Source organism: Ranitomeya variabilis, chromosome 2 (assembly GCF_051348905.1).
Source record: "Ranitomeya variabilis isolate aRanVar5 chromosome 2, aRanVar5.hap1, whole genome shotgun sequence".
Taxonomy (NCBI): domain Eukaryota; kingdom Metazoa; phylum Chordata; class Amphibia; order Anura; family Dendrobatidae; genus Ranitomeya; species Ranitomeya variabilis.
Window position 1 is genome coordinate 720,529,588 of NC_135233.1, and position 25,513 is coordinate 720,555,100.

General features: G+C 42.5%; 1 protein-coding gene across 1 annotated transcript in view; it reads right to left on the reverse strand.

Moving 5' to 3' along the window:
- ROS1 (ROS proto-oncogene 1, receptor tyrosine kinase) overlaps positions 1-25,513 on the reverse strand; it is a 367,389-nt gene that overhangs the window by 58,541 nt on the left and 283,335 nt on the right. The window contains exons 34-38 of the mRNA XM_077281692.1: positions 8,903-9,084; positions 2,422-2,505; positions 2,186-2,330; positions 1,222-1,384; positions 319-383 (exon numbers count right to left, since the gene is read on the reverse strand). Of these exons, the coding sequence (XP_077137807.1) occupies positions 319-383; positions 1,222-1,384; positions 2,186-2,330; positions 2,422-2,505; positions 8,903-9,084 (639 nt within the window). The remainder of the gene's footprint in view (positions 1-318; positions 384-1,221; positions 1,385-2,185; positions 2,331-2,421; positions 2,506-8,902; positions 9,085-25,513) is intronic.

Below are 25,513 nucleotides of genomic sequence, written 5' to 3' on the forward strand. Positions count from 1 at the left end.
GCTTCCTGCTTCCTAGCAGATTCGGCTTAGACTGCAGCTGTAAAAGCTCCATCCATCAGCAGCCGACCATTAGCCAGACCGGCAAGGAACATAGAACTAAGAGTTTTAAATTAATTGACAAAAGATATTGATGAATACTATGTATATGAGATTCCCATCACATATTATGTGTATGAAGCCCCTGCTCTACTTTTTTATCTTAATCATCTGTGTCAATAAAAGTGGATGGTCCTCAGAGGCATACTTTTACTTTACTATTAATTTGTTAATATATCATATTAAATTACGGTATGTTTTATGTAAGATTAAATTTTATACCTCATCAAATGTGCTTCCTTCAGAAATTCAACTTTTTCTTCATCTGTTGCATCACTTTTCAGAGTCTGTTCAACATAAAAGATTAAATATATCCACATCAACCAAAATTATAGAAATGAAAAGAAAAATGTTTATTCTATAATGTAGATAGCCAAGTGGCTCATACATGGTCCACAATAAAGAAGGATGATCACTCATTTTATTTATTAGGAATGTCACCCAATTTATTTGTTAGCTGTGGCTCTGAGATCTATATGTTATTTGTAAATTTGGGGTTTTGCTATGCTGGGACATATCAGCAAATTACAAAAATGTTAAATTAAATGATTGTTCTCCATTGACTGAGCAATTGTGAACATTAGCCCATAGCATTTAGTTAAAAAGGTTTCTAATTTCATTTTTACAACATTCTAATCCCATGATTCTGTGTTCTAACTATACAAGTCTTAAATACCTGCCCAATATCTAAATTTTTTTAATTAATTTAAAATTTATCTTAGACATTTTCTTAAAATGTGTGTGGAATGGCTGACCACACCTTACAGGTACACTGGAACAAAAAACTTTGAAGATTTTGATTAAAGGGATTGTCCACTACTCAGAGGACAACCCCTTTCCAAAACATATGTTTACCCCCCAATAAAATGATAACATATGCCTCTGGATGTCTTTATTTGAAGGAGGTGATTGTGAACCCAGCACTGATTGGTTGATATGTTACACGAGAGAATGCCCTGAGAGAATGAAAGAAGACACCACTGGAACTACACCAGCATTGGAGTTGAGTCTAAGTGTTATTATTTTACTTAGGGAAAAACATTGGGATTGAGAAGGAGTTCTCTGGGAGTGGATAACACCTTTAAGTTGTGCAAACCTACAACCGACCTCTGAAATTAACGTTACCTTCACAGCAACTTTCTGACTTCCAGTTCCAGGACCAAGTATATCTTTAGCGATGCCTTGATATACTTCTCCAAATGCTCCACTTCCCAAGAAAACACATAGTTCTAAATTTGCTCGAGGGAAGCTGGGCAAGTTTTCCATTTCATTTTTTGTTGGCAGAGTACTGTGAAAAAAAGGTTGGTGGTAGGGAAGGTTAAACTTGATGAAACTAGGTCTTTTTCAAATTATGTAACTAGGTAACTTTGTTATACAGTTGACAATTCGCATTGTGATTCATACAATACTTGCCCTGGTCTTTGTTGACAAGTTGCACTGGTGACATCTCGACTACAGTGCATATGACCTCTACAGCCAACCACTAGACTTAGCAGCTCGTACTCTCTACATCAGCATCACTGTTGAGTGCATTGATTATTTGCAGTGGTCACATGCACTTTAATCATAATGTCACTGCTGCAGCCTGTTAACAAATAGTAAGACAGTGGTCCAAAGGGATTGATGGACATGAGGAGAGTAAGTAACAACTCAATTTATTATTTTGCAACTCTAAAGGTCTATTTCGGACACCCTTTTAAACATCAATCTTCACTGTTTTTAACTCTTCCTATTAATTTTCTATCACCCTCTTGGTAGAGAGCCACACTATTTTCTGTCCTTAATTGAAACTAATGATTAAGTTAACAAACAGTTAATAATTGCAGGTGAGTAGCACTGGAAATGAAGGTGAGCGCTGCCTGTTGTGGCTAAATATAGGCCACACATAGCGGCTGATATGCAGATACTCTGCAGCAGAGAAAAAGCAAAAACCATTGTACATCAGGTAAGAATGTAATAATTGTATGTACTTATCAATATACTGTATTTAGTTACTTTCTTATAAGCAGCTCATTGGGTTCCTTTAAGCAAAGAAATACCCTTATTCCTAAACTTGATGAGCATAGTAAAAATGTCAGATGTTTTTTACCTTATAGCATAGCATGCATTAGCTAAACCAACAGCATTTGACAAGCCACGCAGCTTGGAGAGCTCTTTATCTTCATGTGTGATATCTATGATTTCCTTGTTGGGGTTATGTTTAATCTGTTTCTCCTTTAATCTCTTATAAATAACTAAGAAAGAAACAGAAAGGATCAAAACTCCACAATATGATTTCAGGGGTAACGTAAAGTTACATTTGATACCTACAGTGCTCATACTTACCAAAAGCAGTCAACAACAGAAGAACGAGGAGTACACCCAAGACAGAACCTACAATAATCCCCACTTCATCAAAAGAACTGGCCTCTGAAAAAAAGATTGGAAATTCTTTCATGTGCAAGACTTTATGTATTATCAGTAACACGAAGGACATATGAACAAGCACGCAAACTTGTATAATGTCACTGATGTTGCGTTATATTATGGGGTACGATGTGCAAAAATGAGTAGAGTGCTTTGATAAAGTAGGAACATTTCTGCATATACTGTTACATAACCACATTTTATAGATTTTCTCAAGATTCCGATTTTCCATATTTCCCATTATGGTAATACTTATTTGAATTAAAATCTCAATAGGTAGCAACTAATTTTATAGATCTATTTTTGCATTAATTTTTGCTAGAATATATTTCATTGCTCATATATTTTGGGATTTTAATCAATCACTTCATCCTTTGCATGAGATTTAGAACCACTCGTGACTCCATAAAACAAGACAATATTGACAATGTGTCAACGGGTGGAGATTTCGCCATTATAAGGCAACGTTCACATGTTCAGTATTTGGTTGGTATTTTATATCAGTATTTGCAAGCCAAAACCAGGAGTGGATGATAAATACAGAAGGTGAGGTGTTTCTATTATACTTTTCCTGAAATTGATCAACTCCTGATTTTGGCTTAGAAATACTGATTTAAAATACTAAGCAAATGCTGAACATGTGAACATGGCCTAAAGAAACAATCTGAAATAAAATGGAGACCGAAATGAAATGTGTCATCAGATCACGCACATTTCTGCTCCATTTATTCTCTATGAGTCCTCCAAAGATAGCCAAGCACAGCATTCAGCTACTCTACCTTGCTTCCGTTAAGAAAGAATGCAATGAAGGTGTGTATAAACGATTACGGCTCCATTCAAAGTCCCAATTCTCAGGATCGGTGTTGGGCCAGTGGATGACCCCCAGCACAGCAATCAAGAAGTTAATAGCTCTAAGTTAAATAATTTCTGTGATAGGAAATATGAATTAAACAGAAAAACTGAGGGCACTACTAAAGGTAAATATATGGGATCACTAACCACACGCTAAAAAATATGCAAATAAGCAAGAGAAAAAGTAGTGTGTAAAGGTAAGGATCACCACAAAATGATGATATAAATCTTTATGAAGACAATTAAAGTTGGACAAGCAACAAGCAAATTAAAAACAGTTAAAAAACTATAAGGTTAAGCATGAAGGTGATAATCAGAAGCAAATAGTATTCAATGGCAAAAGGTCAACAGACTCACAGAAAAATGGCAAAATACAATGCATAAATAAGCAATTAAAGCCTATATCCCCCTAGAATCAAATCCATAAAGTCTTGGAAGGTGGTAAAACAATGTAAGAGAAGAAAACCATCTGAAAGACAAACAGAAGGAAAAAAAAAGGGGAGGCAAGAAAGTGAGGCTGAATAAGACCTGTTGGATCCTGGAATGAAAGAGTAACCCAGTCACATCAAGGAGGAGGGGAAAGAATGCCACACGTATCACCACACAGCGTGGCTTCCTCAGGGGAAAGTCCTTACTATTTGCTTCTGATTATCACCGATATATCTTTGTTATTATTCATTATTTTGTAAGGTTTTTCCTGTTGTGACTTATTAGTTTTTGTCATTTTTCTTAGTGGCTTTTGTGTGTGTTTTATTACAAACACACTCCCGGTGCACACAGTGGAGGCAGGTTTTCCTCTGCATGGGGGCACTTATAAAACCCTTCATGCTTTTGTTCATTTGTTAACCTTATGGTTTTTTAATTTGTTTGTTGCTTGTCTAGCTTTAATTGTCTTAATAAAGATTTATATAATCATTTTGTTGTATTACTTGTGGTGATCCTACCTTTACACACTACTTTTTCCCTTGGTTAGTTGTGATAGGAAACATGCAACAGAAATGAATGAGCATAAATGTACAGTATTAAACTAAATGTCTGCTTAGTACCTTACCTGAGTAAGTACTGAGTAAGGAATTGCAGCAAAAAATGGCCATATATTAAAAGATCAGAAGTTACAGCAACTTCCAAAATGACGAATTATGTTTGTTTTTCTATTTACTGTCATGATGACCTTTTCTTTATAAAAAAGCAGAATCAGGAAATGCAGCCATACTAATTGTTACTTTTGAATCAGCTTCTCTAAAGCTGATGATTAACTGAACTGTACTGTACTAAAGTAATGTAGCTGATAAATCAAATTATCAGATTATAAAGAGAATGAAGCTGACCTATTGCAATAGATGGCCATATACTGTACAATGCCAGCACTTTCCTGTAAAGTAGATATAGTTAATTTTTCTCCTTCACATCAATAAGTAAACATTAGCTCACAGCATCCCCTTAATATAAGTGAATGCACCCTTGGCCTCAGTAGTGAATAAGCCTTGTAACAAAAGCTGTCTTTTATAGATAAGAAGATTAGTTTGATGTATCATTATCTGATGGCTGATTTGTAATAACTTTGGTCCGTCCATGATTAACCAAGCTGACTTTTCTATCCTAGGACTTTTATCACATGACTAGAAGAATTAAATTTGCTTTGTGAGTATACATGGAAAAATCCTGAGCTATCACAGAATTTTAACATTGGCATTGGTGTGTGTCCTTAAAGAAGCCCTCCCACAAAGGTTTGAATTCATTAAATGTGTGTATGTGCATGAAATATATTGTGAGTGTATTAATATACTCACCTACCGCTGCTATCTCAAGTGTCCAGTGCCGGTCTACTACTTTTCATTGCTCTGAAGATGTGCAAATACCTTGAAACACGTGTCGCGGATTTATTGGTTTATATTTAAAATCAAACAGATGTATTTTTATGCCTGAAAAAGATTCCTGCATTTGGAATCGAAAAGCGTTGTAGATTTCTGCCAATAAAACATCAAGTTCTATATATTCACTTTGCTCATGATGGTTTATTCCTCCAAACAAACAATACTCAGATGCCCATTGCAGTTGGTGTAGATTGCACCTACTTATCTGTTCTCCTCCCTAACCTTCCAATTTGAATTGGATTGACTCTACAGTACTGATGAGTAGACATGAAGATCTATACTTAAAGCGAACCTGTCTCCATGATTTTGCTAAGAAAACTATAGGCATTGTCAGGATGACGCTGATTAAAATGATACCTGGGGTGAAGAAATCTGTCTTGTGGTTCTAGCGTAATCAGTGTTAGAGGTTTTCAGTTAATGAGATGCTTGTACTCCATGGCGGGACTGTAGGCAGAGTCTTATCTTGGTGCTCTAGGCCAGAGAAATAAAGAGGACAAAGGAAAAGTTCCAAAACGCACGTCGGGGTATGCGCCGCACAGTGACCACCTTACACCCAGGTAATCTATTGTCCTATACCTCATAATACCTCTGCCCAATCTTTTTACTGCCTATGTCTTACAGGCTCTGCATCCCCTATCCATATAATTATAAGCTCTATATGACTTATTTTGATCATGTTTTGCAATGCATTGCATCTGCTCCACTTCTAATCTGCTCTATTTTTAGTCAGCTGATTTATTGTGAACATTTAATACTATTTATTGCAATCACTAATTTAACTTATTTACCCTTGTATTTATTCTCCTTGTTCATTTTGCACCTGCATTTTTTGCGAGATTCAGTGTGACCTAACTACCTATAACTCCCAATCAACACTTTGATTTCGCCTGCATTTATATATTTTTTATCACCCCTGTATGTGCAATTGTTGAGTGATTTTTTTTCTAGTGATTTCCTCTGGTATATTTCAGTGTTAGCCATTCTTGCAAAATTCATCATTTCCCTGATATTATGTTTATTTTTTACTATTTTTCACTATTATTTCTGGTCATAGTAACAATATACTCTGTCTTTCTTTGAGCTCTCAAATATTTATGTCATTGTATTTAGATTTCTATTTTGTATACAATACATGATGAGTTGGTTTTTAATTTAAATTTGTATTTAATTATGAGATATTTTACCACTGTGTATAATCATGTTCTTAATCTGTAAGGGCACCTCTTTGGCTTGTAGTGTTACATTTTACTACCCCTATTAATAAAGGTATTTTAGCCTTAATTTTAATTGTCCTATTTCTCCCTTGACATTTGTTCGGTCCCTTTCTTCTTTGGTTTTACACTCATTTCCAAATGGTCTGCCATTTTTCCTTATAACAGCAGATATATATCACTCACTGTCTATTAGACTCATTACACTATTTCTATGATTAGTGATATATATCTATTACTGTGTTTAATAAGTGTTTTAAAGCCAGAGAAACCAAGACGAGAGCTGCCCACAGGCCCGCCCAGAAGCACAACTGATTGCTCCCCTGAGGAAGCTGACACAAAACGCGCTTTGGGGCTGGACCAGCGAATACAGGCGACTCCTACACTTTATAGGTGAGCAATAATGCATTCAATGGTATTGTTATTATTTGTTCCGTTAGAAGCACCTGCCCAGGGTATGGTGCTGTGATCTGGCAACACAAGCATCTACTTCCATCACAATATGTGATTCTTTTTGACATCTGTCTTTGTATTTGGGTACAGTTGTAAATCAGAAATTTTCACCACCATATTATATAATTAGATGCTTTCACATGAAATAACTTTACAGCGTTTCTGACAACTCTCCCCCTGGGAATCAGCTAACTGCAATCCACTGTGATTTATATTGGACTGTGGTGGCATATAAAGCTATACATAAATTCTCTGTACAATCATCTAGTGTTAAGTGCCTCTTTGTCCTGTTACACATTTGTGTCGTCACCATTCTCCCTATTCTGATCTTTAAGTGATTATAACAATTTTTAAATATGTTTAAACATGTATACGTTTTATAAGAAGTAAGCCGTATACTTTTTTGGGATATACATAAGCTCCAGTTTGTTCTCTGACATTGTCCCCCAAATCTATTATGGTGTTGTACCCACAGTGCAACTCCAATAGGTGAGAGGACATCCTCTACATTCATATTGTTCTTATCACTTGCAGTATTACACTAGGGAGCATCCATCCCTCTCTTTTCACTTTCTAAACTCAGAACTTTTTATCTGCACAATACTTGTCTTCAATAAACACTTCTAACGTCTGATAAAACCTACCAACTACACACATCATAAATGTAATGGATACTACACTCTTGCCACACTTGCCCTATTTTAGGGGGGTATCACCTACGCTGGCAGTAGAGGAATAAAGCAGTTCAAATGGATGGTAGATATTCTTTGCTTATGCCTTTATTTATGGTAATCCACACAATATCCTTGGTAAATATGTTACTCCACTGGCCATAGTATATGTGCTTCATGCATCTGCAGTGTTTGCTGTTACCTATCTGTAAGCCAAGATATATATGGGAGACTTTCATACTTGGCCATGATAACCTCGTAAATAAATTCTATTGTATCTGCAACTCCAGTCAATCCAATATTCATCTGAAATACTCTGACCTTTATTTTAAACTGTTATATTTTTTAATGAACTACCCTTACTTCAGACAAGTCCAATTTTTCTATCATCCAGTTTTGATCAAAGAATAAAACCCATTGTATTTTATTTCAGTCTAACTTTTATACAATCTATTGACTTACAGAAAGACAACAAAGGGAACAGGCTACCATATACTCATATGAAATATATTTGAAAATGACCAGATTTTTCTAGGATGATGAATGTGTTAAAATAAACATTTTTCTAAAGCTGGGTAGAGAAACTATTTGTGGAAAACAGGATTTATATATAAAAAGCCTTTTTAGTACACCTGTTTGATATCGTCATAATGGAAACATTAGCTGATGTATCAAATTATACATCAAGGCTGCTGGCTGCAAGAGTGATGTGAAAGACTTCAGCAAAGTCATGGCTGTAGTATCGACAGAGACCTGTGGAGCAATGGGGCTGGGATTGGAAAAATAAATATTTTACATTTTATTTATTAATTTTAAAATATTGTCTGCTTTCAACACATATTTAATTAAATCCTGGACAACTTTACTTTAATTTAATCAATTTCAGATTTATTTTAGGGCTTTGTCATGGTTGACCCAAGAAGATGAGAATATTATTTTGGTTGTCTGTCTAAGCCCTGTGTCTGTTCTTCACTTTATTCGCCTCCCATAGATCTGTCAAAGGTTACATTCAATCATCCATGTATCACAATCTGTTGTGCATGGACTGGCTGCAGGTCTCCTGAGCCTCGTAAGCTGTCAAGTTCAAGTTAGGGGACCAATGGCAATGGCCAGTCTGCGCATAGCAAGGTGTACTTGGACTGTGACAATTGGATGTGTGAATCCATCCTAAGTTTCTCCGTTTTCACTTTCCACCAGCAATAATCAATATTAACTGTGGCTTGTCACTGAGTGAAAATGCCCCTTTCCCAATTATAGAGCCCCATTGCAGCTGCTACATCAGCTATAGATACTAAAAAATTAAATAAAGGTCTTATGATTATGACAAACTTGTAGCTACCTTTGAATAGCAGAATATCTTCACTAATGTCACTGTAATTTCCGAGACCTATCATGTTGGCAGCTGCTGCTCTGAACTGAAATGTTCCATCCAAAGCGGTAGATTTCCAAACACAAATGTCACCGCATGATCCACTGTAAGCCAGTTTCCACAGGTCTAACTCCTTATTGTCCATTACTTTCCTGTAGATAAAATTATTTATTAGTAGTACTGAACATATACTAGTAAAGTGTTCATGAAAGAGATGGAGTCGAGATAGTGCTTCCTAGTACTCTCAGTTTTGTATATGCATCTATTCCAATGTGCATGCTTTATTTACAAGATGTAATTCTTTTTACATATGAATGCTTTTTTTTTATTAAAGCCTAAATGAAATATGCGTCATTGTGCATTCATATACTTGTATCTCTCTGGTGTTGCATTGCAAAATGCTTTGTATACAATACAAAAGAATAATAAAAAAAATCACCATGATCAAATCTGGAAATGGTAAGAAGACTATACATAAGTTACCTTATTTATCTTCTAATTCACAATGATAGCATGCAGAGCTATATCTTATCTATCCTTTACCAGTGCAAACCTTTAGCTTTCTGCCTTAGGCCTCTTTCACATTTCAGTCTTTTTGAAGACGTCGCAATGCATCGTTCTGTGCAAAAAACGCATCCTGCAAAGTTGCCCGCAGGATGCGTTTTTTGCCCATAGACTTGTATTAGCGACGCATCATGACGTATGTGTAGCGCCCCCACTGCCGCAGGGCCGAGGGGTACCCGGTACCGGGCCTCTGAGTCTCTGCTCTGGGATTGTCACGGTGGCTAGGCCCGGCCCGTGACCCTGCTGAGGGGCGTACAATGAAGGTGGAGGGAATGGTGATGATGATGTAGTGGTGCGGTGCAGGTCGCAGTAAATAACGAGGAAACCAGGTTGCAGTCTCTTTACCTCTTTACTGAAGGTCCCAGGATCCTCAGTCCGGAATACGGTTAACCGGGCTGCGCAAGTCCAGCCGGTCCGATGGCACCTCCAGTTCCCTTTGCAGGTGGAAATCTGTGCCTACCTTCTAGTGCTTGTGTGTTGTGGTCCTCCCCTGCTGTGCTTACGGGATAGTCCCCACAACTGTTGTGTCTGTTTCTGAAGTTCCCTCACAACTCGATTATGATGTTCTGCTTCGTCCCCCAGATGATATGGCTAGGACGCACCCGTATGACGGGTAGGCTCGGAGTTCTTCCGGGACCCTAGCGTCGCCCCTCTCCTATTGTTGCCCCCTGTGTCTTCGTAGGTGATTTGTGTGAGACAGCCCGCCTATAGCTTACTGTCCTGCCGTAGGTTTGAAGTATTGCTTGGAGCCTAGTACTTCCTCGGCGTTCCGGCTACGCGCCTCAGTAGGATGTTGCCTCGTCTTACAGCACGACTCCTACTGGTATTTCTCCTTGTTGCGTTGATCTCGTTTCTCACTCAGCACAATGAACCTCGCTTCTTGTCCTTTCTTGGGGTACCGCCGCTATCTCGTGCAGGCACGGTCCCGTAACGTTCTCTCTGTTCGCTAGGCCTCTGTCAGGATCCCACCCCTGACAGGGACCCCCCTGAGTCTCTCCCCGCAACACCCTCTGCCACAGGATGTTGCCTGTTCGATTCCCAGTCAGCTTCTGTCTAACTTTCTGCCTAACCCCCAGTTTTACCAGATTGTGAGGACTGGCCTAATACATAGAACCCTTAGCTCCCCCTAGAGGCCAGACTGTGAAGTGTATTGGTGACTGTGATACCTGGTCAGAAGAACTCCTTCAGTGCCATCAGACGTACCATAGCCCCCCTTAGCGGCGGAGCATCAGTACTGCAACGACCAGGACTCTGGGGCGCTGCATATGCACACACGTTCCATACGTCGTGCACTGGATGCGTCGGTAATTGGCGGACCGTCGTCACAAAAAAAGTTCAATGTAACTTTTTTTGTGCATGCGCGGCCGAAGCTCCGCCCCCTCCTCCCCAGACTGCAGAATGGGCAGCGGAAGCGTCCATGCACTGCCCACATCGTGCAGAGAATTCACAACGTTCGTCGGTACGAAACGCACGTCGGGTGTTGGTGGGCCCCCAGGAGCGCTTCATTTGGCAACTATATCATTATATTGTTGAACTTATACACTGTTATCATTATTATTTTTTCTACTATTACTTGCATGTTTGCACATGGTCATTTGCACAATGGTTATATGCATTGTTATATCTTGGTTTGTAGTATTGGATCGCCCCCAGGCGCAGGGCAATGGGGTACTCGGCACCGGGTCCCTCGGTCTCGGTTCTGGGGATGTCACGGTGGCCCGACCCGGTCCGTGGCCCTGCTGAGGGGCGCCCAATTAAAGGTGTAAGTTTGTCTGGTGTTCGTGACGCCACCTGTGGTATTCAGTCAGGGTGACCGACGCTGCTGGGGGTCCGCTGGGGTGATGGAATGGCAGCCAGATGGTATACCTTCCCACAGGTGAAGTATGTCCCCAGGGCTTCCCAAAGTGTGTGGATGATGATAGTGATCGTTGTGAGGCGCGATGAATAACGAGGACACAAAGGTTGCAGTCTCTTTACCTTTTTCTGAAGACTTCAGCGTCCGCAGTCCAGAGTACCGCTCACGGGGCTGGCTGAATCCGGCCGGTCCGAAGGCACATCCAGAGTTCCCTTAGCCAGGAGGAAATCAGTAGCCTTCCTACTAGCGCCTGTGTGTTGTAGTACCTCCCTGCTGAGCACCACGGGAAAGTCCTCACAACCTTTGTAGATATTTTTGATGTTCTCTCTCTCTCTGTCCCCCAGATGATATGGATAGGACAACCCGTATGACGGGGTAGGCCTGGAGTTAATTTATAGGGACCCTAAAGACGCCCCTCTCCCACAATTGCCTCCGTGTCTTCTTAGGTATTTAGGTTGGGCAGCCAACTTGGAATTGACTGTCCTGCCATTGTCTGGAGTAATGCATAATAGTCAGTACTCCCTCGGTGTTCCGGCCACCGGCTACGCGCCTCGGAAGGAGGCTGCCGACCTCGGGGCAGGACTCCTCCCGGTATTATCTCCTTGTGCTGTGATTTCGGTTCTCACTCTCCACAATATACTTCGCTTCGTGTCCTTTCTTAGGATGCTGCCGCAATGATGTGCAGGCGCAGCTCCGTAACGTTCTATCTCTTGCTAGGCCTCTGTCAGGATCCCACCCCTGACAGGACCTCTCTGGGTCAAACCCAGGCTGCTTCTTCCTCGGTGTTATCTGGTCGAAGCCCAGTCTGCTTCTCCCTCTAACTTCCTATCCAACCCTCCAGTTTTACCCGTGTGTGAGGAGTGCCCTAGTAGATAGAAGCTTTGCTCCCCTGGTGGACTGGAGTGTAAAGTGTAGTGTGTGACTGTGATACCTGGCAAGGTGAACTCCTTTAGTACCATCAGACGTAACATCACTCCCCCTGGTGGAAGAGCGACATTACTACAATGACCAGGACTCTGGGGCGCTGCAGTATGATACCACTACTAATGGAGCCCTGTGTTGTGAACTCTGTTCTGGAACTCCCTCCTGTGGTCAGGAATGGTATTTCTGTGAGTTCTGTCCGTGGGTTCCCTCTAGTGGCTGAAAGTGGAGTTGCTGGTCTGGAGGTGGCTTCCTCAGCTGCATCGTTTAAAGACTGGGCTGGTTCCTCTATTTAACTCTGCTCAGATCGTTACCTGATGCCAGTTGTCAATGTATCTGTACTGGTTCAGATCTCACTTGGATCTCCTGATGACCTGTCTACTTCAGCAGAAGCTAAGTCCCTGTTAAGCTCATTTGTTGTTCATTTCTGTGCTGAATATATTTCTGAGTACCTGCTAAGTTTTGTCCAGCTGGCTATCATGATATTGTCTCGCTAGCTGGAAGCTCTGGGTTGCAGAGTGGCACCTACCGCGCTGTGAGTCGGCGCGGGGGGTTTCTTGCTCACTCTGCGTGGCTTTTTGGAGTTTTTTGTGCTGACCGCAAAGATCCCTTTATCTATCTTCTGTCTATTTAGTAAGTCGGGCCTCCTTTGCTGAAACCTGTCTCATTCCTATGTTTGTGCCTTCCTCTTAACTCACAGTCAATATATGTGGGGGGCTGCTCTTTTCCTTTGGGGAATTTCTCTGAGGCAAGGTGAGGCTATATTTCTCTTTAGGGGAAGTTACCTCTCAGGCTGTGAAGAGTCGTCTAGGCAGAGTCAGGTACGATCCACGGCTAATTCTAGTGTGTGTGATAATAGATTAGGGCTGCTGTCAGCAGAGCTCCCACTTCCCAGAGCTCGCTCTATTTTGCAGTTTTGACTATCAGGTCATTCCCGGTGCTCCTAACCACCAGGTCAAGCTATAACAGTACAACTGGCCAGAAAGTGTTAATGCATCTCAATAGAGGGATAAGAGAAGTTCTGAGACCATTTTTTTTTTCCTCTGCAGTGTGTTTAGTCTTTTTTTTTCCCTAAACCTCTGGGTGGTTCAGGACTCAGGTGTAGATATGGACATTCAAGGTCTGTCCTCTTGTGTGGATAATCTCACTGCAAGGGTACAAGGCATTCAGGATTATATAGTTCAGAATCCTATGTTAGAGTCTAGAATCCCAATTCCTGATTTGTTTTCTGGGAATAGATCAAAGTTTCTGAATTTCAAGAATAATTGTAAACTGTTTCTTGCCCTGAAACCTCGCTCCTCTGGTGACCCTAGTCAGCAAGTAAAAATCATTATTTCCTTGTTGCGTGGTGACCCTCAAGACTGGGCATTCTCCCTTGCGCCAGGAGATCCTGCATTGCTTAATGTAGATGCGTTTTTTCTGGCGCTTGGATTGCTCTATGACGAACCAAATTCTGTGGATCAGGCAGAGAAAATCTTGCTGGCTCTATGTCAGGGTCAGGATGATGCTGAAATGTACAGGTCCTTCTCAAAAAATTAGCATATAGTGTTAAATTTCATTATTTACCATAATGTAATGATTACAATTAAACTTTCATATATTATAGATTCATTATCCACCAACTGAAATTTGTCAGGTCTTTTATTGTTTTAATACTGATGATTTTGGCTTACAACTCCTGATAACCCAAAAAACCTGTCTCAATAAATTAGCATATCAAGAAAAGGTTCTCTAAACGACCTATTACCCTAATCTTCTGAATCAACTAATTAACTCTAAACACATGCAAAAGATACCTGAGGCTTTTAAAAACTCCCTGCCTGGTTCATTACTCAAAACCCCCATCATGGGTAAGACTAGCGACCTGACAGATGTCAAGAAGGCCATCATTGACACCCTCAAGCAAGAGGGTAAGACCCAGAAAGAAATTTCTCAACAAATAGGCTGTTCCCAGAGTGCTGTATCAAGGCACCTCAATGGTAAGTCTGTTGGAAGGAAACAATGTGGCAGAAAACGCTGTACAACGAGAAGAGGTGACCGGACCCTGAGGAAGATTGTGGAGAAGGACCGATTCCAGACCTTGGGGAACCTGAGGAAGCAGTGGACTGAGTCTGGTGTGGAAACATCCAGAGCCACCGTGCACAGGCGTGTGCAGGAAATGGGCTACAGGTGCCGCATTCCCCAGGTAAAGCCACTTTTGAACCATAAACAGCGGCAGAAGCGCCTGACCTGGGCTACAGAGAAGCAGCACTGGACTGTTGCTAAGTGGTCCCAAGTACTTTTTTCTGATGAAAGCAAATTTTGCATGTCATTGGGAAATCAAGGTGCCAGAGTCTGGAGGAAGACTGGGGAGAAGGAAATGCCAAAATGCCTGAAGTCCAGTGTCAAGTACCCAGTCAGTGATGGTGTGGGGTGCCATGTCAGCTGCTGGTGTTGGTCCACTGTGTTTCATCAAGGGCAGGGTCAATGCAGCTAGCTATCAGGAGATTTTGGAGCACTTCATGCTTCCTGGCACCTGCTCACAGTGCCAAAACCACTGGTAAATGGTTTACTGACCATGGTATTACTGTGCTCAATTGGCCTGCCAACTCTCCTGACCTGAACCCCATAGAGAATCTGTGGGATATTGTGAAGAGAAAGTTGAGAGACGCAAGACCCAACACCCTGGATGAGCTTAAGGCTGCTATTGAAGCATCCTGGGCCTCCATAACATCTCAGCAGTGTCACTGGCTGATTGCCTCCATGCCACGCCGCATTGAAGCAGTCATTTCTGCCAAAGGATTCCCGACCAAGTATTGAGTGCATAAATGAACATTATTATTTGATGGTTTTTTTGTTTGTTATTAAAAAACACTTTTATTTGATTGGACGGTTGAAATATGCTAATTTATTGAGACAGGTTTTTTGGGTTATCAGGAGTTGTAGGCCAAAATCATCAGTATTAAAACAATAAAAGACCTGACAAATTTCAGTTGGTGGATAATGAATCTATAATATATGAAAGTTTAATTGTAATCATTACATTATGGTAAATAATGAAATTTAAGACTATATGCTAATTTTTTGAGAAGGACCTGTATTGTCAGAAGTTTAGAAAGTGGTCTGTGCTTACTCAATGGAATGAGTGTGCTCTGGCAGCGATTTTCAGAAAGGGTCTTTCTGAGGGCCGTAAGGATGTTATGGTGGGGTTCCCCAAGCCTGCTGGTCTGAATGAATCAATGTCCTTGGCTATTCAGATCGATCGGCGTTTGTGGGAGCGGAAAGTTGTGCACCATATGGCGGTGTCCTCTGAGCAGAGGCCTGAGCCTATGCAATGTGATAGGACTTTGACCAGAACTGAACGGCAAGAGCACAGACGTCAGAATGGGCTGTGTTTTTACTGTGGTGACTCCACTCATGCTATCTCTGATTGTCCTAAGCGCACTAAGCGGTCCGCTAGGTCTGTCACCATTGGTACTATACAGCCTAAATTTCTTTTGTCCGTTACTTTGATTTGCTCTTTGTCATCCTACTCTGTTATGGTGTTTGTGGATTCAGGCGCAGCCCTGAATTTGATGGACTTAGAGTATGCCAGGCGCTGTGGTTTTTTCTTGGAGCCCTTGCATCATCCTATTCCATTAAGGGGAATTGATGCTACGCCTTTGGCCAAGAATAAGCCTCAGTACTGGACCCAGTTGACCATGTGCATGGCTCCTGCACATTGGGAAGATATTCGTTTTTTGGTGTTGCATAATTTGCATGATGTGGTCGTGTTGGGTTTGCCATGGCTACAGGTCCATAATCCAGTATTGGACTGGAAATCTATGTCTGTGTCTAGTTGGGGTTGTCAAAGGGCCCATGGTGATGTTCCAGCGTTGTCAATTTCTTCTTCCACTCCTTCTGAAGTACCTGAGTTTTTATCGGATTACTAGGATATATTTGATGAGCCCAAGCCCAGTGCCCTGCCTCCTCATAGGGATTGTAATTGTGCTATTAATTTGATTCCTGGTAGTAAGTTTCCTAAAGGCCGACTTTTCAATTTATCTGTGCCAGAACACGCCGCTATGCGGAGCTATATAAAGGAGTCCTTGGAGAAAGGGCATATTCGCCCGTCGTCGTCACCATTGGGAGCAGGGTTCTTTTTTGTGGCCAAGAAGGATGGTTCTCTGAGACCTTGTATAGATTACCGCCTTCTTAATAAAATCACGGTCAAATTTCAGTACCCTCTGCCTCTATTGTCTGATTTGTTTGCTCGGATTAAGGGGGCTAGTTGGTTTACCAAGATAGGTCTTCGAGGAGCGTATAATCTTGTGCGTATTAAGCGGGGCGATGAATGGAAAACCGCATTTAATACGCCCGAGGGTCATTTTGAGTATCTGGTGATGCCATTCGGGCTTTCTAATGCGCCATCTGTATTCCAGTCCTTTATGCATGACATCTTCCGAAAGTATCTGGATAGATTCATGATAGTATATTTGGATGATATTTTGGTCTTTTCGGATGATTGGGAGTCTCATGTGAAGCAGGTCAGAATGGTGTTCCAAGTCCTTCGTGCTAATTCCTTGTTTGTGAAGGGGTCTAAGTGTCTCTTCAGACGGAATTCAGAAGGTTTCCTTTTTGGCCTTTATTTTTTCCCCTTCTACTATCGAGATGGATCCAGTTAAAGTCCAGGCCATTTATGATTGGACTCAGCCTACATCTGTGAAGAGCCTTCAGAAATTCCTGGGCTTTGCAAATTTTTACCATCGCTTTATCGCTAATTTTTCTAGTGTTGTCAAACCATTGACTGATTTGACCAGGAAAGGTGCGGATGTGGTGAATTGGTCCTCTGCGGCCGTTGAGGCGTTTCAGGAGCTGAAACGTCGTTTTTCTTCAGCTCCTGTGTTGTGTCAGCCAGATGTTTGCTCCCTTTTCAGGTCGAGGTTCATGCTTCTGAGATTGGAGCAGGGGCTGTTTTGTCTCAGAGAGGTTCTGATGGCTCTGTGATGAAGCCATGTGCTTTCTTTTCTAGAAAGTTTTCGCCTGCTGAGCGTAATTATGATGTTGGCAATCGGGAGTTGTTGGCCATGAAGTGGGCATTCGAGGAGTGGCGACATTGGCTTGAGGGCGCCAAGCATCGCGTGGTGGTCTTGACGGATCACAAGAATTTGACTTATCTTGAGTCTGCCAAGCGGTTGAACCCTAGACAGGCTCGATGGTCACTGTTTTTCTCCCGTTTCGATTTCGTGGTTTCATACCTTCCGGGTTCTAAGAATGTGAAGGCTGATGCCCTTTCAAGGAGTTTTGTGCCTGATTCTCCGGGAGTTTCTGAGTCAGCTGGTATTCTCAAAGAGGGGGTGATTTTGTCTGCCATCTCCCCTGATTTGCGGCGGCTTCTGCAGGAGTTTCAGGCGGATAGACCTGACCGCTGTCCTGCAGAGAGACTGTTTGTCCCTGATAGATGGACTAGTAGGGTTATCTCGGAGGTTCATTGTTCGGTGTTGGCTGGTCATCCTGGAATTTTTGGTACCAGAGATTTGGTGGCTAGGTCCTTTTGGTGGCCTTCCTTGTCCCGGGATGTGCTTGCTTTTGTGCAGTCCTGTGGGACTTGTGCTCGGGCGAAGCCCTGCTGTTCTCGTGCCAGTGGGTTACTTTTGCCCTTGCCGGTCCCGAAGAGGCCCTGGACGCATGTTTCCATGGATTTTATTTCAGATCTCCCTGTCTCTCAAAGGATGTCGGTCATCTGGGTAGTTTGTGATCGCTTCTCTAAGATGTTCCATCTGGTACCCTTGCCTAAGTTGCCTTCATCCTCTGATTTGGTTCCGTTGTTTTTCCAGCATGTGGTTCGTTTGCATGGCATTCCGGAGAACATTGTGTCGGACAGAGGTTCCCAGTTTGTTTCAAGGTTTTGGCGGTCCTTTTGTGCTAAGATGGGCATTGATTTGTCTTTTTCTTCTGCTTTCCATCCTCAGACAAATGGCCAAACTGAGCGAACCAATCAGACTTTGGAGACCTATCTGAGATGCTTTGTTTCTGCTGATCAGGATGATTGGGTGACCTTCTTGCCATTGGCTGAATTCGCCCTTAATAATCGGGCCAGTTCGGCTACTTGGGTTTCACCTTTTTATTGTAATTCTGGTTTTCATCCTTGTTTTTCTTCAGGGCAGGTCAAGCCTTCGGACTGTCCTGGTGTGGATTCTGTGGTGGACAGGTTGCAGCAAATTTGGACTCATGTAGTGGACAATTTGACATTGTCACAGGAGAAGGCTCAACGTTTCGCTAACCGCCGTCGCCGTGGTGGTCCTCGACTTCGTGTTGGGGATCTGGTTTGGCTGTCATCTCGTTATGTTCCTATGAAGGTTTCTTCTCCTAAGTTTAAGCCTCGTTTTATTGGGCCTTATAAGATTTCTGAAATCCTCAATCCTGTGTCATTTCATTTGGACCTTCCAGCTTCTTTTGCTATCCATAATGTGTTCCATAGGTCGTTGTTGCAGAGATATGTGGCGCCTATGGTTCCTTCTGTTGACCCTCCTGCTCCGGTGTTGGTCGAGGGAGAATTGAAGTATGTGGTGGAGAAGATTTTAGATTCTCGTATCTCGAGACGGAAACTTCAGTATCTGGTCAAATGGAAGGGCTATGGTCAGGAAGATAATTCCTGGGTTCTTGCCTCCGATATCCATGATGCCGATTTGGTTCGTGCCTTTCATTTGGCTCGTCCTAATCGGCCGGGGGGTTCTGGTGAGGGTTCGGTGACCCCTCCTCAAGGGGGGGGTACTGTTGTGAACTCTGTTCTGGAACTCCCTCCTGTGGTCAGGAATGGTATTTCTGTGAGTTCTGTCCGTGGGTTCCCTCTGGTGGCTGAAAGTGGAGTTTCTGGTCTGGAGGTGGCTTCCTCAGCTGCATCGTTTAAAGACTGGGCTGGTTCCTCTATTTAACTCTGCTCAGATCGTTACCTGATGCCAGTTGTCAATGTATCTGTACTGGTTCAGATCTCACTTGGATCTCCTGATGACCTGTCTACTTCAGCAGAAGCTAAGTCCCTGTTAAGCTCATTTGTTGTTCATTTCTGTGCTGAATATATTTCTGAGTACCTGCTAAGTTTTGTCCAGCTGGCTATCATGATATTGTCTCGCTAGCTGGAAGCTCTGGGTTGCAGAGTGGCACCTACCGCGCCGTGAGTCGGCGCGGGGGGTTTCTTGCTCACTCTGCGTGGCTTTTTGTAGTTTTTTGTGCTGACCGCAAAGATCCCTTTATCTATCTTCTGTCTATTTAGTAAGTCGGGCCTCCTTTGCTGAAACCTGTCTAATTCCTATGTTTGTGCCTTCCTCTTAACTCACAGTCAATATATGTGGGGGGCTGCTCCTTTCCTTTGGGGAATTTCTCTGAGACAAGGTGAGGCTATATTTCTCTTTAGGGGAAGTTACCTCTCAGGCTGTGAAGAGTCGTCTAGGCAGAGTCAGGTACGATCCACGGCTAATTCTAGTGTGTGTGATAATAGATTAGGGCTGCGGTCAGCAGAGCTCCCACTTCCCAGAGCTCGCTCTATTTTGCAGTTTTGACTATCAGGTCATTCCCGGTGCTCCTAACAACCAGGTCCAGCTATAACAGCCCTGACCTGGGTAGTCCACCTATTTCCTGTGCTTTAGGTGTATACCCTTTTATATATATTATTTTGTCTGTTGGATAATAAAATTTATTTGTATTTTACTGGCCTTGTGTGAAGGTAGTCTCTCCTTGGTGCGTTGTTTATTTTCCTTCATGGTCATATATGGTGGATATTATTAGGTGTTGTTACCTGGTCCTTAGACAGCAATACCTATTTCAACTCGACAGTCCTTGTTACTCTACTTGGTTCACCTAGTGTATCATAGGTCAGCATCACTGGTCTTCATATTTCTGAAGTCAAAGTCCTCCTTCAGAGTTGTTTTTCTGATACTACCAATTCTTCCATTACAGGGGTTTCTTCCTCTGCTGCTCTTGGAAATACATCCTTAAGTTCTGGCCCTTCTGTCCGATCATCCATTTCTGTATAAGGCGGTGATTCCTCTAACCCTAGGTTCCTATTGATATCTTTGGCAACTTGTGTTTGATCATCAGATTTTAAATGAACCTCGGTTGTGTTTCTTGATGCGAATGCTGGAGCATCAAGGCTTAGTTTACTTTCATGAGGATGGTAATTTTCACTTCTTGCTGGTAAGTGAAGTACAAATGTCTGGTCTTCTTCAATTGGACTCTCAAGGTCACTGTCCACCTCAAAAGCTTCAGTCTATGGTAGTCTCTCAATTGGTTTTGTCTGCATTGATCCACCTCCGAGATTGTCTTGTTGTGGTGAGAGGTAATCACAGGGTAGTAGCAAGTTCCAATGTACTATTCTTGTTTTGTTGTCTCCCGTTTCCAGTCTGATTTCATAAACTGGGCTGTTGTCGGACTTCCTCGTCATGACCACATACATCTCGTCTTCTGAGCACGAACAAAGTTTGCCTAGACTACCTTTCTCACTGCTGGTGACTCCGTAACTCTCTCTCGCTTCCTCGGTAATCAATTTTGTTCCACATAAGGTAGAATTCTGCAAATTATTTGATCTTCTAATTGTGCTTTCCGATTTGTTTCTTTTGATAACTGTTAAATGGACAAGGGGTGATCTTGTTCCTGTGCTTTCATGGTTGTTGCCACCATTAACGGGCACCACAATGGTGTACATTGCTCATGCTTAACTTGGACTGCTTGGATGGTGCTCACAATAGTTTCTAGACTGACTTGTTTGGAGCACTCTTGCATGAACTCTTCAGGTTCTAAAGGCATTTTTGACAATCTGCCTACATCCGCATTGCATTTTCCTGGCCTATCCTTGATACTAAATTTGAAGTCAGCTAATTCAGCTACCCATCTTTGACCTGTAGCATTCAGTTTGGCTATAGTGAGGATGTAGGTCAGAGGGTAGTTGTCAGTGTATACCTCAAACTCTTTGCTGTAATATAGATAGTCTTTAAATCATTTACAGAGAGCCCATTTCAATTCCAGGAATTCCAGTTTTCCAGAGAAGGTAATTCTTCTAGGCATATGTCAGCATTCTGGAACTGTAGCCGATGACTTTCAACTTACCATCCTGATCCTGATACAGGGCAGCTCCAAGTCCCACTTGAGAAGCATCACAATGCAGGACAAATGGCTGGTTGAAATCAGAATATCCCATTATAGGTGGTTTTACAAGGTATATCCACTCATTCTTCCAATATTTCCTGGAGATCTGGCATCCAGCTAATTGGTTACTGAGCAGAAATGGTGTTTTTTCCTTTACGCCGAATCCTGACCGTGTTATTTTTCTTCTCCAACGATGTGACTGGATTTGTTATTTTTTTATGTAAGCTCTGTAATTGGAGAGGAATCCTAAGATCTTCCTCAGCTCCATATTTCTAAAGTCAAAGTCCTCCTTCAGGGTTGTTTTTCTGATACTACCAATTCTTCCATTACAGGTGTTTGGCTAGAGATGTGGCTACCGCCTCCTTCACAAGTGTCACTGATTTTTGTCTCTTGATAACCTCACTGATCAGGTTGTAACTCAGGATAGGTTCTTCAGCCACATTCTGATCACTGATGCCAAGAAAGAGTTCCAATAACTCAATGGCATTGCTGTTTTTCATGGTGCTGAGTTGAAATATCATTTCCACCCAGCCTATGAAAGGGATTTCAGTCTGATTGACAGCTTTGCTGTGTAGTTCCACCGGTCATAAGAGTTATTTTAGTGGATGAAGGCAGGCATATAGCATATGGCACCTTCTCCATTCTTCATTTAGGAGGCTCGCTTGGGCACCTGTGTCCCACAGCACTTTCATAAGGAGTCCATCTAACTTGCACTGTATGAAGCACCTTTCACCGATTTGGTCATTGGGGCTATCCTTACTGACCGGGAATTCTCTTGTTCCCAGGAATGCATAGTCTGACTTCTGCACTGGACATTAAGTAGCTGATGCCACTGTCCCTTTGGTAGCTGTTGAAGATGGTCACACACCTGGGGGATAGTTCTGATGCCTCCATTTTATTTCAAAAGCTGTTCTGGGGGTTGGTGGTGTTTGCTTCTTTCTTGGGCCTCATCCATGTCGCGGTTACTAGTTGTCATGAACTAGCAACCATCTGCCCTTTTAACCCCAGGAATCGTGATCCTAGATATTCATTGGCATATTGTCCTTCTTCACCACACCTTAGTCAATGGACACAGGCAGTGCTCTGATCTGTTGTGCAAGCCTCACAAACAGGATATCTTCTATTTTGGAATCCACCCTGGGGTCTAAACGATATGGACTGAGGCTTGGAGTAAACCAACTTTTTCCGCTCTGTCAACTCAGCTCGGAGATCTCTCAGTTGGCGCCGGTTGTTTTTTTTCCGCTGGCGATGTGGGGTTTGCTCGATAGTGATGCTGGAGAATCTCCAGGATGATCTTCTGACTGAAAGCTAGGGGTCTCCAACTTCAACCGATTCATTTTGATAGTTTTGGTAGCAGAGCCTTTCTTTAATTTCTGCTCACTCTCTGACTCCAAACTGGCTTCCTCATTAATCTATTCAATTAAGACCTCATACAGAATGCCAGGATCTTGAAGGTACTGTTTCTGCAACTTGATGTCTTTTCTGATTAATTCTGGTCCTGAAGATCTAAAAACTTCTTCAGGACCAGCCTGGCATCAAAGTTTTCCTTTGCCTCTACATCACGGTATGCAAACAACAATCTGTTGATAAGTTCAATTACTCTGAGCAAAAAACTTTGAAGAGACTTCTTGTTAACCTGTAAGATGTTAAAGAGACAGTGGAACAGTTCTAAAGTGTTTTCTTCTTTACAGTACCCTCTTAAAATCATCTTCAGTTGTGGTAATTTCAAGTGACTTTTCATTTCTAGCATATTTTGGAGGCTCAGTCCTGGGCTGATGGCTTTCACCACTCCCTCGATGATCTCATCTGGCTGGTAGCCTTTCTGCAAACCTTCGTTAATCTGGTGCAAAAAGTTTATATAAGACAGTTTCTCCTCCTGTTCATGTTCCCCAATCTGTCCAAGGATCTTAAACTAGACAGTTTCTCCTCCTGTTCACATTCCCCAATCTGTCCAAGGATCTTAAACTCTTTCCTTATGGTGATTTGCAGTGTTAAGGTACCTTCACACTAAGCGATATCGCTAGCGATCCGTGACGTTGCAGCGTCCTGGCTAGCGATATCGTTTAGTTTGACACGCAGCAGCGATCAGGATCCTGCTGTGATATCGCTGGTCGTTGAACAAAGTTCAGAACTTTATTTGGTCGTCAGACCGGCGTGTATCGTCGTGTTTGACACCAAAAGCAACGATACCAGCGATGTTTTACACTGGTAACCAGGGTAAACATCGGGTTACTAAGCGCAGGGCCGTGCTTAGTAACCCGATGTTTACCCTGGTTACCAGTGTAAAATGTAAAAAAACAAACAGTACATACTCACCTTCGCGTCCCCCTGTGTCCGCTTCCCACACTGACTGAGCGCCGCAAAGTGAAAGTGAAAGCACAGCACAGCGGTGACGTCACCGCTCTGCTGTTAGGGCCGGCGCTCAGTCAGTGCAGGAAGCGGACGCCGGGGGACGCGAATGTAAGTATGTACTGTTTGTTTTTTTTACATTTTACGCTGGTAACCAGGGTAAACATCGGGTTACTAAGCGCGGCCCTGCGCTTAGTAACCCGATGTTTACCCTGGTTACCCGGGGACCTCGGCATCGTTGGTCGCTGGAGAGCAGTCTGTGTGACAGCTCTCCAGCGATCAAACAGCGATGCTGCAGCGATCGGCATCGTTGTCGCTATCGCTGCAGCGTCGCTTAATGTGAAGGTACCTTTAGAGAGGCCTGGTTTACTGATTTACCTAACCTGGGTGGACTAGAAGTTGTGCGAGAGTCTGTCACTAGTTCAGTAGTCTTAGCAGATTCCTGCACGGCAGCTCTCAAAGTGATGAATTGCTCTTTCAATACCTGTAGCTCTGTCTGTGCAAGGAGTTTCCCACTCTTGCTGATTGTCACCTCTCCTCCATCCTTCATCATCAACCCCTTTATAAACTGTTTTAATTTCTGAAGGAATGTCCCCATGACATCCTAGTGTTTTCTCTCTCCTAACTCATCGATCTGTTTGTTAATAGAAGTTAAGAGATGTCTGTGGTTGCGTGCCTTAGAGATCTTTTCTTCTGCCATCTGTACATGTCCTGTGATCGCACTCAATTCCTCATAGGTTAACTGAAGAAGCAACTCACTGACGCTGTTCATCTATGTTTCGACATCCATAGCTGCTGGTTCTGCTATTGTGCTTTTATAATGCTGGTCCCTTTTAATTGGTGTAGCTGAGTTAAGTTGAGGTGCTGTGCTGCTGTATGTTTCAATATATGACACAATTCTGAGCTGGAGTTGATCGCAGGGGTTTTATTCAAGCTTCTTTTTATCACAAAGAATTACTTCTCTTCATGCAATTCTTCATCAACATATATGAAAGTCTTTTGAGAAATAATTTCTCTTCACAGAAAACTTCTCTTCACACACAGTGTCTTATCCTAAGCAGAACTGTACCATTTTCATTCAGTAAAGTGGGGGGAGGGGGATGAATTTGATGCTTTAATTCTCTCACTTCTATCTTGAGATTATAGAGATGCTCCTGGCTGTCCTGACTGCTTCTATGATTATAGCAATCGCTTGTCTGGAAGAATTCATCTACACAGCTTGTCTGATTTCAATCTGACAGGAGATTCTCTAACCCACATCCTTAAGGTACCTTCACACTAAACGATATCGCTAGTGATCCGTGACGTTGCAGCGTCCTGGATAGCGATATCGTTGAGTTTGACAGGCAGCAGCGATCAGGATCCTGCTGTGCCATCGTTGGTCGTTGCTGAAAGTCCAGAACTTTATTTAGTCGCTGGATCTCCCGCAGACATCGCTGAATCGGTGTGTGTGACACCGATTCAGCGATGTCTTCACTGGTAACCAAGGTAAACATCGTGTTACTAAGCGCAGGGCTGCGCTTAGTAACCCGATGTTTACCCTGGTTACCACCGTAAATGTAAAAAAAACCAAACAGTACATACTCACATTCCGGCGTCAGGTCCCTCGCCGTCTGCTTCCCGCACTGACTGTGAGCGCCGGCCGTAAAGTAAAAGCAGAGCACAGCGGTGACGTCACCGCTGTGCCCTGCTACTGCCGGCGCTCACACAGTGCAGGGAAGCGGATGCCAGGGGATGCGAATGTAAGTATGTACTGTTTGTTTTTTTACATTTACGCTGGTAACCAGGGTAAA